The sequence below is a fragment of the Phragmites australis genome, chromosome 5 (assembly GCF_958298935.1).
Source record: "Phragmites australis chromosome 5, lpPhrAust1.1, whole genome shotgun sequence".
In the NCBI taxonomy this organism is placed as follows: domain Eukaryota; kingdom Viridiplantae; phylum Streptophyta; class Magnoliopsida; order Poales; family Poaceae; genus Phragmites; species Phragmites australis.
The window spans coordinates 37581870-37596137 of record NC_084925.1 but is presented as its reverse complement, the minus strand read 5'-3'; the positions used below and the strand labels follow the sequence as shown (position 1 = coordinate 37596137).

Sequence of the window (14268 nt, the reverse complement as noted above, 5' to 3'; positions counted from 1 at the left end):
CTCTCTCATTTCCCTTCGCGATTCCCCTCGAAGAGAAGCTGTTGGAGATGAGAGAAAATAAAAGGAATAGGAACGAGAAATGGAATCGGGAAGAGAACGAAATGAAGAGAATATGGTTGGAGATGGTCTAACAGCATTGCCTCCGCCATCGTTAAGCATTCGCTTCCTTGTCCTCCATCTCTTCCTTTGTACATTTTTTATTTCTCACTGGATTATGTAGGATTAAAAAAGACGATTAGAAAAGGTGAATAAGAATCTCATCAATTTTGTATCCTAATTTTTTCACCTGATGCACCTCAAATCAACGGGAGGAAGCTACAAAACTGACAAAAAATAAAGCATAATAAAAATCTCTGAAGAAAGCATAGTTCTCAAGGATGAATATGAACTCTAGATTCTATAAAAATCAATGTCTAAGAGTCATAGCCACAAAAAGCTTGCAACTTGATTCACTTAGATTTGAAGAAATAGACACCGAGTGAAGAGAGTCTTCAAGTTGATGATCTAAAGGCAACGAATGGTTTAAGATCAACTCATCGATGATTCTTATTCATCTAGCAACAAGAAGAACAACTCCAACGCGATGGAAAAATTTAACTCTTCAACAAAAACGAAAATTACAACCGAAAACCAAAAACTTACAAACTTGCAAGGGAAACCAATAGAGAAAAACCAGAAAGAGATGAACACAAGTACAAGAGTAAATATAAACTTCATTTCTTACAGAGAAACGCCCTATTTTTGATGGATTACAAAATATTTTTGCTTACAAAAGACTCTTACCTAACACGAAAGCTAAGATCTCCTCTTCCACTCCTCTAAAACCCTAGCACATAATTTCAATGACTGACTCAAAAGGGCTCAATCAACCCTATCCCTCTATTCATAACATAGGTTTCTTAATCCCTAAGTTTCTTAAATTGTTATCAAAATATCACTCTCTTCTAATACACTTCTACCTACCATCGACTGTATTTTCGTCCATCTTTTTCCTTATCTATCAAACGGCCATGATGCCTTTATAACCTAATTTCATCTCGATGCAAGCTTTGCGATGATATCACATGTACTTCACACTTTCCCATAGTTTTAAAGTGAAACCGTGAAACCATCTCACACGCTCCGTAAAGCGTAAATCACCGTCATTTGCTTACACCTTAAGCAAGCCACCCAATACACCTTAAGCAAGCCAACCAATGTCGACGTGTGTACTCCGTCTTGCAATCTCGACCGCCAGGATTAAAGACCTAGACCGATGGGCGCCACTCTGGCACCCTAACGTGATGAGGGTTATCCTGACAACCCTTTCAAAAGTAATTACCATTCCATACATCTCCCTAGAGCAGGATGGAGGAGATACCCAAAGCAATACCCTTGAACGTGGTTGATAGGTTTATGATGTCTTTCCACCAGAAAGAACCTTTGATGGGAGTGGCATGAGGGACCTTCCCATTGTAGTAGTAAGTGCTCTAAATCAAGGAAACATAGAGTCACCACAACTTTTCTTGTGTTTTTGACCATTTTCTCATACAAACATAGCGTCACCACAACTGTTCTCGAGCATTTGTTCGTAATGTCACGCTCAATTGCTCATTAACTTTTAGGGAACTAGCATTGCCAGTGGTGTTCAGCTGAAGTAATGTTACCATGTTAGATCTGTCAGTTATCTGCTCATGAAATGATTGTCATGCACGATGCAAGCTTTGAGATGATATCACATGCACTTCACACTTTCCCACAGTTTTAAGGTGAAACCGCGAAATCATCTCGCACGCTCCGTAAAGCGTAACTCACCATCATTTGCTTACACCTTAAGCAAGCCACCCAATACACCTTAAGCAAGCCACCCAATGTCGACGTGTGTACTTTGTCTTGTGATCTCGACCGCTGGTAAGTCTCTCCTGCTCCCGATCCCTCTGACCGCCTTGTCACTTGCACCGGTATTTCTTTCGCTTACCTTTGTCAACACGACATCTTCATCGACCATCTCATACCTTGTTTGTCCTCCACATGTATAGCTAATATTACCCTTGACTTCATCCAGCCTCATTGATCATCTGGCACCAAGCACCCCGCTTAGCTCCGATTATCCTGCCATCGACAGTCAAGTTGCATCTATCACCTACACATGACAAGACAAACACACACTTTCTCCAATTTCCATCTCTAATTAGTCATAATAAAAAGTTCCTGAAGAAATTGCTTTCTCAGAAAAACGTGAATATCGGATGATCCGGTGTACACTTCTTCTAAGCGCCAAACCATCTAGTGTGAGTAATCCCATCTTCCATTGCACGAATGCAAAACCTCTTAAAAACACTCAGGTGAAGTATTTGGTGTACACACTGGACCATCTGACATGTACAAATGCTTTTTCTCCACTGAGCCGAGGGAAACTTCTCGAAAATACTCTAGTGAAACCTCTTGTGTATGCAAATGCTCATCACCTGACCATCTAGCATTCAACTTCATTTTGGTGCCAAGAAATATATCTCCTGAAAAATGATCCGGTGTTCACACCTCCTTAACAACGGATCATCCGGTGAGATCATCAATTTTCTCCTCTGAGTCAAAATCCTTCGGCGTGATTTTCTTTTGAACATCAGATCATCATGTGTGTACAATTTCTCTAACAACAGATCATCTAGTGTGTAATTTTCCTAGCGTAGAAACAGAAAATGCCAACTCCCATTTCTTTCCATAACTGATTAGTCGTAATCATAATCGTGCATTGTAATACACAAACATACTTATGAAAACCAAACTCAACTCAACATAAATATTATCAACAACTCATCATAAATAAATCAAAATATATTTGTACTTGATCTCTCAAGATAACAAGAGACTAATGGGAGCGAGATGGGCATTGGAACTGATCCAATATTGTTTTTCTTTTGTATTACAACATGCAGCCTTCGATGTTGCTACATTAGATCAATGTTGCTTCAATCTGATTTGGTGGTGATTAATTTGTTCCTTTTACATTTTATTCCTAGTTTTTATTTGCATAGTTATCTAAGTTGTCCTCTTTACACCACTAAATAAATATTGTCCTTTTAAACATAGCATTCCTAAAAACTACTCCAGGCCACATAAAAAAAAATCAGGTACCCCGTTTACAACGAGAAGACTATGATACAAAACATTACTTTACCATTATTTTCGCTACACATGTTAAGGGCCTCATATGTTTTGTCCAGCAATTAGTAAAGACACTTTAGAAGCCACATAAATTTGCTCTGTTTGCCATCCTACTCGTGGTACCAATATAATAGCCCGGGCATATGTTCAACAAACATTAGCTTTTCAACCCGATAAAAATGCATGTTTTCGCACCGCACTGTGGATCTTGATACTGTTTGTTGTTGTCCATCGATATAGGTACATCTATCCTCGATATTTATTTAAAATGCATGAGTTCGATGGAAAAGCAACAAATTTTCTCTAGGTACCCTACGATTTTTCTGAAGAGAGTACTATGGTAGCGCGGCAGAATGCATGGCATGCTAAGACAATGAGTAGATACCTTAGAAGCAAGTTTACAAAATCGCTTGGGGTCCGAAAACCAGGACCCAACAGTAACTGGAACTTTTCGATTATCAAAAAACCAGTTAAAATTCGGCGAAAATTTAGACAAATTTATTTGTTCAAAATTGTAAATCGGGGACAAAACCAGATCAAATTGAATCAACGGTTACCGAGTGAATTGCACCAAATACCGAGCGCATTCGCTGATTTATCCATCGGTTTTCCCGCATTGACCGAACTGAACAAAATTCAAACGAATTAGTCGATAACTAGTCGAATTTTCTGATTTACTGAGCGTATTTTTTGAATTTCTATGAACTTCAAGGAAAATAAAAAACGCAAAAATGCAAAAAAAAAACAAATATTTGTTATGTTCTATTTAATCATACCATCTACTCCATGTATATATCATAAATAAGTGAAAAATGTGTAAAAAGTCAAGAATTTTTTGGACATTTTCAACGGAAAAATAGATATTAATAGCAATAAGAGCATGACCATATAAATATTTATCGAATATATGCATACATTATATAAGTAACACCTTAAATTAATAAATATGTCAAATTATCCGGAAAAAACTACAAATATAATCACATATTATCCATCAATACTTATCAAAGTGATGCTCGATGCTTGAAATGTAGTTTCCATAATATCCATGCCATGTGTAACTAGAAGATGGAAAAAATTAGTATAATATCATGGTATGCAAATAAAATAGTTACAAAAAGTAAATTATCATTACCTTCAGTACCACCAGCTTCTAACAACGAGGGGTGGGGGTGATTAAATTCGGTTGTATTGTACTCTTCGGTGTATTATTCGTCATGTAGATAGCAATTCTGTCTTAAATTTGCCTCATCCATGTAGAAGTGGGTTGACTATTATCTTTGTAATATGGTATAAAACTCAGGGTCTTATCACTTATAGACCTACTGAATAAGAGACTCTGACTAAACATCGGTGACATAATAGTTGTACGGATATGATCTAAAACTATTCTTCGTACCATAGTTGCTAGAATAGCATGACATAGAATTAAGATCATGCTTCGATAGTACACAAGGCAAGGTCATTTAAGGGTGTGATTGGTTGCCCATATAGATTTTGCTTGTATATGTAGGTTGAGCGAAGTTATATTTGTTGAGAAGAATAATCTGTGGTTGATTATATCTGTCTTGACAGGTTAAGTCGAGTTTTTATTTGGTGGATCGAATCTGATGTCCTATGAGTGAATATAAAAGTTGATACTGTGATTGTATATTTATATTAAGATAATTTTTTAACACTAACAAGTGAGTTCATCTACGTAAACAGATAAAAAATATACATCTGTTAAACCAAATTACGAAAATATATTTATATCAATAAAAAATAGAGGTGGGCAAGGCTGCTAGGTGGGCCGCTAAGTGGGCAATCGAACAGACCTTAAAGACCGAGCTGGTTGAGAGGCGGATCTGAGCGGGCGCCGCCCCCAGCCCCGGTCCAGCCATGACGGTACCCCTACCTACTGTTAACGATTGAAGGGTAGTCTCGTGATGCGCAACGGCTAGACGCCCCACCGTTGGATCCCTCTGCGTCCGTTCAGCTCCAGCTTGCAACATTCACTGGATCAGCGGCCCCAACGGCCACGCCTCAGCCTGTGGCCCGGACGCATTAACGCCTTCCGAAACCACCCTCCTCCTCTCTAAAAAAAACCGCCCTCCTCTACATATACCGACTACTGCGGATACGCGAACAAGTCCTGTACACTGACGGTGGGTCCACCGACCAAAGTGGGACCAGAGTTAACTCTTCGTAGGGTAACTCGTGGGTAAGTAGAGTGATTCCCCCGGACGGCATTCAATTGCCCACCAAACGCCCGTCCGATCCAGATCACACGGCCCCCACCACCACCCGTGCCTCGCCCCAGTACGGCAACACCGCAACCAATGGACGCGCCCGCGGAGCCGCCTCCCCTTCCGCGTCCATGTCCCTCTAGCTTCCGCTCCCGTAGGCTAGGCTCACAGCTAACGGAAAAGGCAACTCGATCGACTGACGCGACACGCCAATGCGAGCGAGCCCGAGGGAAACGGGCACATGCCCGGAAGCAACGAGCCGCCGATCGGCCCGAAGAACGACGACGCGGCGGCGGCGGCGACGTCGAAACGGCCTGAACAGAGAGGGGTCTAGCCGCAAACGACCACCACGCCTGACCGAACCGAGCGACCCGACGCACCGCGCCATGCAAAATTAGGCTGACCACGCAGCACGCAGCGGTCAGAACCCAACAAAATAAGCGGCCCGCCCCTTCGACTGCGCTGCGCTGCCTGCCTGCATCAGAGGAGCGTCAGCGTTGTCCCGGCGTTTCTCTCTCTCCCCATCCCACCCTTTTCATGCGTCCACACGACTCGACGGGATTCTTGGCTTCGCTCATCGTCTCCTCCACATGCCATTTTGACCCTCCCGTTCCTATCTCCTCGCCTCCCTACATAAGGCTTTCTTTAATCGGCGGCTGCTCGCTATCCCTGCCTCCGCCATGGAGGGTTAGGGTTTTGCGGAGCTCTATCTCACACAAGGGGCGGCCCGCGGCCACCGAGACGAGACGAACTGACCCCTCTCTTCTATCTCCCCTCTCACTCTCTGATGCGCAGCTAGGATTCGGCTGAGCTAGGATTTGGCAGATCCAGGCTTAGGCTTATTTTGGGAGACGGGATACAGACGGTTGAAGGAGAGACGCACACGCGCAAGTCTACTCTGGTGTCTGCCTGCTCCTACGAGGGTGGGAGGAGGTGAGGCGGCATGAGCTTCGGGAGTCTATTTGACGGTGGGGCCGGTGGAGGAGGCGGCGGCGGGATGCAGTTCCCGTACTCCGGCGGGTTCTCGTCCTCACCGGCTCTCTCTCTCGGGCTGGTATGCGTGTGTGTTCGACTTCAACGATGCTTGTGGCGATGCGGTGTTCGCTGTGGCTAGTGATTTGATTTTTTTTTTCTCGGTGTGTTTGTTTCTGGCAGGACAACGCCGGCGGCATGGGCAGGCGGATGCTTCCTGGTGGCGCGGGCCCAGATGGTGGGATGGCGAGGGACGCGGACGCGGAGAACGACAGCCGGTCGGGGAGCGACCACCTCGACGCCATGTCCGGCGGCGGCGAGGACGAGGACGACGTCGAGCCAGGCAACCCCCGCAAGCGCAAGAAGCGCTACCACCGCCACACGCCGCAGCAGATCCAGGAGCTCGAAGGGTAAGGCCGCCTCCTCCCAAACCGAAACCCGTATTCGCATCATCCTCCTGTCCACCTTTTTATTCTTGTCCTCTAATGCATGGATTTGTGCCCGTGTTGCTTTGAGTAGGCTGTTCAAGGAGTGCCCTCACCCGGACGAGAAGCAGCGCGGCGAGCTGAGCAAGAGACTGGGCCTCGACCCGCGCCAGGTCAAGTTCTGGTTCCAGAACCGTCGCACGCAGATGAAGGTAAACTTTTCGCCAGGAATCGTGCCATTTTTTGCCCCTGATTTCAGCCCGTTCGTGTTGTCCCTGACATGGTTTCCATTCGGTGCGCTTGCCTAGACACAACTGGAGCGGCACGAGAACGCCCTGCTGAAGCAGGAGAATGATAAGTTGCGCGCCGAGAATATGACGATCCGTGAGGCCATGCGCAGCCCGATGTGCGGCGGCTGCGGGAGCCCCGCCATGCTTGGGGAGGTGTCCCTGGAGGAGCACCACCTGCGCATCGAGAATGCGCGGCTCAAGGATGAGCTCAACCGCGTCTACGCCCTTGCTACCAAGTTCCTCGGCAAGCCCATGTCCATCCACTCGGGGGCCCAGCTGCCGCCACACCTGCCCATGCCCATGCCGAGCTCGTCACTGGAGCTCGCAGTCGGGGGCCTTGGTGGCATAGGGTCTATGCCCTCTGCCACGATGCCTGGTTCCATGAGTGAGTTTGCTGGGGGTGTGTCTAGCCCGTTGGGCACGGTAATCACACCAGCACGGGCAACTGGATCTGCTCCGCCGTCTATGGTGGGCATCGACAGGTCCATGTTATTGGAGCTTGCGATCAGCGCAATGGATGAACTTGTCAAGATGGCACAGATGGACGAGCCTTTGTGGGTTACAAGCCTGACTGGTGCTCCCAACAAGGAAACGCTGAACTTTGAGGAGTATGTCCACTCCTTGCCGTGCATCGGCTTGAAGCCTGTGGGTTTTGTGTCTGAGGTCTCTAGGGAGTCTGGCCTTGTCATCATCGACGACAGCGTTGCCCTTGTAGAGACCCTTATGGATGAGGTCCGTGATCATGGTTGCCATTTTCGTTCATATCATTATATCATCATATATTGTTCCTTCTTACCCTGACCTGCGCTGATGTTGCTATTGCTTCTCCATTCATGTTGCAGAGACGGTGGTCTGACATGTTCTCGTGCATGATTGCTAAGGCCACGATCCTAGAGGAGGTGTCAACCGGCACTGCAGGAAGCCGAAATGGCGCGCTGCTGCTGGTGAGTGCCAAACAGTCCCCAGACTTGATCATATGCACGTATTGTAACCATAAGTGGCTTCCAAATACTTCACTTTATTTTGCTTTTGTTTTGGTGCAACAGATGAAGGCTGAACTACAGGTACTCTCACCTTTAGTCACCATCAGGGAGGTTACATTTCTCAGGTTTTGCAAGCAGTTGGCCGAGGGTGCATGGGCAGTAGTGGATATGTCTATCGATGGATTGGTGAGAGATCAGAACTCTGCAACAACATCTACCGCTGGAAATATAAAGTGCAGGAGGTTACCTTCTGGCTGTGTGATGCAAGACACTCCCAATGGCTACTGTAAGGTAACAACCAAAAGCGGTTTACTTCTTTTGTCTGTAGTGTTCGCATATCGAGATAGGGATTGTAAAATGGGACTCTTTGGGACCACCATAGTTCATAGGAGTGTTGACCTATTCAAGCTAACGTGACTGTTACTCTGTAGTTTCTGAACTTTTCCATAGAGTAACGGGCCAAAGTTTACCCCTGAGACTAGAACTATTCATGTTAGTTCCACTTCTTCTCCACGACCTCTACGCCTCACTCTCAGAGCTTGGGACTACCTACGACGTTCTTTTTTAGTGTTTGGTTAATTTAATGGCGTGATTTGATGATGCCCATGCAGCATAGTGGTCACAAGTCAGGCCTAATATATTAATTAGGGTCACGAGCCCACAACCCAAATAAACAAACTGCTTGGTCAACGAGGAGGGGATTATATAAGTTGTTTAGGAATAATCAAGTGTTTTGTGGATCCAACGCTATTCCCCAAGCGTGTTTCTTTATGTTTTTTTAATCGGGGCACCGGCTTTTCTAGGGGATCAGATGCTTCTACACCTTGGGTGGAGCACCTTGGGTAACTTCCTGTCCGCAGTTCATCAATATGCCCCTTGTATGTAGAAATCTGGACCACTGGCTCACTTATCGAGGGTTAAGAGATGTCAATACTTGTGTCCTTGGTTTTGCAGAAGTCTTGACATGATCTTTATCTGTGCCACTGATGAAGGAAGAAAATATGCTATGGAAGTTTATGCTGAAGTGCTGAACACATGAGAGAGATCTGAAATCCATTTTCTGAAAAAAAAATGTTGAAGAAAAGTGGTTTTGTGATTTTGATATCAGGAGCGATAATGCCCAATCCAAGAACTTTTGGGGAAAATTTCAATTAAACTATTCTTTTAACGCCACCTTCACATCCTCTCTTTCGATGCGCATCAGTATGAACTTACAAACTATTTGAGGAGCTCAATAACATTGTAGAACGCCTTGCCAGAATGATGTTAATTTGTTGTCTAATCCATGTGCAAAAATATCTTCGTTTATATTATCAAAACTGAGATACGCTCTTATCTAGATCATGATATAATCTTATTTCATTATTTGATTCATATGGTTCCTTGTCCCTCCTTGCTGGGCACTTCTCTCGTACACCATTGCAAATCTCGGTGCAGTAACGGCAACATCAAAGCATAGCAAATATGTTAAATTGTGTTTTAAGTATTATACACTAGAAATAAATTAAATCGGCACCGCTTTTCTTATGTTTTTACCCTTGACTCTAAAGAATAAATAAATAAATCACAAGGTACAAAGAGAACTGCTCTCTATGCTGTGTTGCCACAGAAGTGTTGTATTGCGCTGCAGAGCTCCCTTGTTGTATCGCGCCTCAAGACAGTTGCATGTGGCCGTGCATTTATGGACTTACGGATGCATTTACCCTGTAGGTCACATGGGTTGAGCATACGGAATACGATGAGGCATCAGTGCACCAGCTCTATCGGCCGCTACTCCGGTCTGGGCTCGCCTTTGGAGCCAGGCGGTGGCTTGCAACGCTGCAGCGCCAGTGTGAAGGCCTGGCCATCCTCATGTCCCCTGATACAGTTTCGGCAAATGACTCGTCAGGTACAGAAAATTCTGATCCTTCACTTGCCATTTTCCATGTACAGCCTGTAAAGCTGTGTTTGTACATATAGAGTAACATATGCCAGTTGAATAACTGCATTACTAGCCTAACACTCAAAAGAGAACACATTTTCGCTATCATCAGATGTCATGCATGATTAGTCATTTTCTACTGAAGTAACTATGACTTGTGTTGCTTTTGATGCAGTTATAACGCAAGAGGGTAAGCGAAGCATGCTGAAGCTAGCACAACGGATGACGGAGAACTTCTGTGCTGGGGTGAGCGCATCATCTGCACGTGAATGGAGCAAGCTGGACGGCGCAGCAGGTAGCATCGGGGAGGACGTGCGTGTCATGGCACGGAAGAGCGTGAACGAGCCTGGGGAGCCACCGGGCGTGGTGCTGAGCGCTGCCACATCGGTTTGGGTGCCCGTGGCTCCTGAGAAGCTGTTTAACTTCCTCCGTGATGAACAGCTGCGTGCAGAGTGGGACATCCTCAGCAATGGAGGCCCCATGCAGGAGATGGCTAACATTGCCAAGGGACAGGAGCATGGAAACTCGGTGTCCCTCCTTAGGGCCAGTGTGAGTATTACTGCTTACTGTTGTTTGTTCTGTTCCATTACTTTGATTGCTCGTTCCAAATGGCACATGTCGAGGTACGGTACCACACGTCACTTTCAGCAAAAAAAAAAAAAAAACAGTACACAAGGTCAGCAACAATTTCAGTGGGTGTGTTGCACATGTTGCCCATTCTGGTGACAATTTTTTAGATAATGGGAAAAAAGTCCCGGGCATTCTGGTCAGTGGTGAAGCATTAATAGGTTTTCAGAATACAAAGCTCTTGGCACATCTTTAATACTGCACTGAACATCACTTTGGTTGCTGAATCTGTTGATCATTAGGGGTATTCTTCCTTATAGGAAAAGTGTCTTAGAGTTAACCTGTAATTTATGGAAGCTAAATAATGCTTTCTGTCTTAATAGTGAAAACCATATCGAAGAACTAATTTTATATTGTATACTGATAATGACACGGAGAAAACTACAAGCAAAAAGTCTGGCAACTTTCTAGTATATGATACTGGTGGGAGATGAAAAAGGTCGTATCCATTGTCCAAAAGGTAAAGCTGACTAGTGTGACAGTACCGAGGACCGAACTTTTCATAGGTGTCAGGTAGCGCAGATCTGCTTGAAAAGGTGTCAGGTTGACAATTTTGGAGTGTTTACTGCGTACAAAGTTTTGGGATCCAAAACAAATGTTGGTCCAGATCGAGTGTGCAGTCTTGCGTCCCGAGCATGATTCGTTGGATTGTGTGAAGATAAATGTTAATCGTGAGGAAAAAAACATTTCTCACTATCTGGCATCTTCGAAACACTAGCCCATGCAGCCACGCTGATAAAGTGGTAATGAGGCCAATAATGCTTTGGATGTTTGCTCGCCAAGCATTAACTGTTGGCATTTCTCAATCACATAGTAGCCAGATTTCATCATTTTTGTTATGAGCATTCGAGTTGCATTATTGGCCATTTGTTCCACTTTTTCCTTTTGGAAAGTCCCTCATGTTTTATGCCTTTCTTGCTGCAGGCAATGAGTGCCAACCAGAGCAGCATGTTGATCCTTCAGGAGACTTGCACTGATGCGTCAGGCTCGATGGTTGTGTACGCTCCAGTGGACATCCCGGCAATGCAGCTCGTCATGAACGGCGGGGACTCCACCTATGTTGCTCTGCTGCCATCTGGGTTCGCCATCCTGCCGGACGGTCCCAGCATCAGCGCCGGGCACAAAACTGGCGGCTCTTTGCTCACCGTGGCATTCCAGATCCTCGTCAACAGCCAGCCGACCGCCAAGCTCACCGTGGAATCAGTGGAGACCGTGAACAACCTCATTTCCTGCACCATCAAGAAGATCAAGAATGCGCTGCAGTGTGACGCCTGAGCGTCTCAACAGACGTCGCCGTGGGGATGGCTGTCGACAATGAGCCTGAGTCAAGAACGAACCGCGCACTGGAAGAAACCTTTGCTAGGTGATAAGAATCCAGCTTTGGCAGGTCCTTAGCACAGAGCAATGGTGGTGGTTCGGGTATTGACTTCGGCCTCTACCGTCTGCCATTCTCCCAGGCAACCCGGCGGTTGGATACAGTACCATGCATAATGGAAATTGGTAGATGGCTAATCTTATGCTTTAGTCCCATCGTTTTAGGGGATCAAATCAAACCTTGTGTTTTTGGCTGGCTCGTTGTTAATTATACAACATTGTCTGTTCTCTGTTGTGAGTCAGTCTATGTCATGTACTCATGTGTAAACCTGTGAGCTCAGCAATGTTGGGTTATTGACATATTGTGCTGATGGCGTCGTCCATAGGTTATGGTAGCAGCACAAGTGTAGGCATCAATGCTGTCAGCCAATAATGTTTGATAAAGTGGCTTAGGGTTTATCCTGAGACGCTTAATTAGATCAATTAAACATTATTCTGCAATATATAGCGGATTAATGCTCTGAACGATTATGTTGTATTGTCTGTGTGGCACAAGGTGTTAAGCATGGAGGTTCGAGACTATTTGTGGCATCTATCTACTTCTATGCACATCTAAATCTCTTCTAAAAATATGTAGATGATGAGCAGCAGGGCGTAGAAGTTTTGGCATCGAAAGCGGAATTTGTACTGGATGAGGTCTCCGAAAGTCTGGTCATCAAATCTGATCTAAGAGCAAGTATATTGATACAAGTCAGCAGTCTCATAGATCGACCATGCAATGTCACGTAGGATTTTTGTTGATTTGGAAGAGAGAGAGAGAAGTCGTTGTTTCCTGAGGCAATCGGCTCATAAATGAAATTTTCGCTCGATGAAACGGCCATTGCAGTGTTGTACGCCCAGCCATTGTCGTCAAAGCCGATTTTCTCTCTTCCATGGATCCGCTGCGCCAACTCATGTTCCCTCCCACCTCGCACGCGAATTCCTTCTTCCCTTACACCCTGCACAAGAAATCAATTCATGGCGCCAAGCTACGCCATTTTCCCCGCTCTTTCTGTGTTCGTCATCCACCTGCCGCCTCCACCTCTCACATCAATCGGCCACCCCATGCTCCTCTGCTCCCAATCCACGACGCCCAAACCCACAGAGCCCTCCATGATGCCCTAACCCTTGGCGATCCTCACCGATGCCCCAATCCATGGCGCCCTACTGCCCCAAACAACACCCTCCCCGACGCCCATCTCACCACACTTGTCCCCGACACCCCAACCCGTGAGGATTCCCCGTCAATTGAAGATGGCCGTGGCACACCAGGCGTAGGCTTCGCCACCGACATCAAAACTACAGGCCATACAAGGGTCGAGCTCCACAGCCTCGACATGGTCACCCATGGCCCCTACCTTTGTTTCTAACTTTTCTCCTCCCAATGTCCATAGATCAGATCCAAATGCCACCAGCTTTGCAATCCAAGAGGAATGGTATGACTATATTTCGATGTTTACCTAGCAAATTACATCAATCATTAAAACTATAGTTGTTTGTTTGTTTGTCTGGTTCTATAGAGCCCCAATTATTTCAACATTTTGGAAGTGTCATGTGTGCCATGGTGATGACGATGATTGCTTTGATTGATGATACACAAAGGTGTGGTCAACAGATAATGAAAATAACCTTGCAGACTCTAAAATAAAACTAAACAGAAGTAACCATCATGTGTGGCTGCATGCTCAACATCCATTAATGTTTGGACACTACGACAAATTTACACCTGAACTAAGCCATCATGCTTGCCTTGTACCTCTTCAGGACCTTTCCAAGGATCAAAACTTTTCATATGTCTGTGATGGAAGGTAAATACATGGAGAAATGGTGGAATTAGTGTGTAGAATTGAGCTGGTTCTCCTATATACCTAGCAAAGTTCGAATTCACTACATTTGTGTCAATGTTATTTGTCTGGATTGCAACTTTCTTATCTGATGTGCTATGTTGTGACTAAATGAACTACAAGTTCAATTCAGTTCCATATATCTGTTGCTGCTTGCACATATTCATTATTTCTCTGGTGGAATGGGTTCTCGCTCGCCTGGTGGTTTCCTTAGTTACTTTCAACATTCATCAAACTGCACCCTTCCTGAAGAAATTCGTCATCAGCCACCCATGTCGGGTAATTTTCATTACGGTAGTGGTGCTACTCCATATGTTCCATTTGAGGCACCACATTCAGCTCCTGGCTTGCAGACTAGTCATGGTGGACCTTGGTAATATTGATAACAATGGAGGCAGTCCAAGCACGTTCTCGAAAGAAGATAATGGAGGCAGTAGGTCTGGGAGGAGGATGATATGGACACTAGAGGAGACAATGAGAT

The 14268-nt window shown here is 45.2% G+C and overlaps 1 protein-coding gene across 2 annotated transcripts; it reads left to right on the top strand.

Annotated features, from left to right (window-relative positions):
* The first annotated feature begins 5771 nt into the window (after positions 1–5771).
* Positions 5772–12486, top strand: LOC133919500 (homeobox-leucine zipper protein ROC5-like). 2 transcript variants are annotated; one of them, XM_062363911.1, is made up of 9 exons: positions 5772–6305; positions 6528–6754; positions 6864–6981; positions 7078–7791; positions 7902–8003; positions 8106–8333; positions 9753–9930; positions 10139–10512; positions 11515–12486. In XM_062363911.1, exons 2-9 carry the CDS (start codon positions 6543–6545, stop codon positions 11863–11865), a joined length of 2277 nt encoding a protein of 758 aa, XP_062219895.1. In that variant the 5' UTR covers positions 5772–6305; positions 6528–6542; the 3' UTR covers positions 11866–12486. The 2 variants fall into 2 exon arrangements, with proteins under 2 accessions (XP_062219895.1, XP_062219894.1); XM_062363910.1 differs by having other exon boundaries at positions 5773–6426.
* The last annotated feature ends 1782 nt before the right edge of the window (positions 12487–14268 follow it).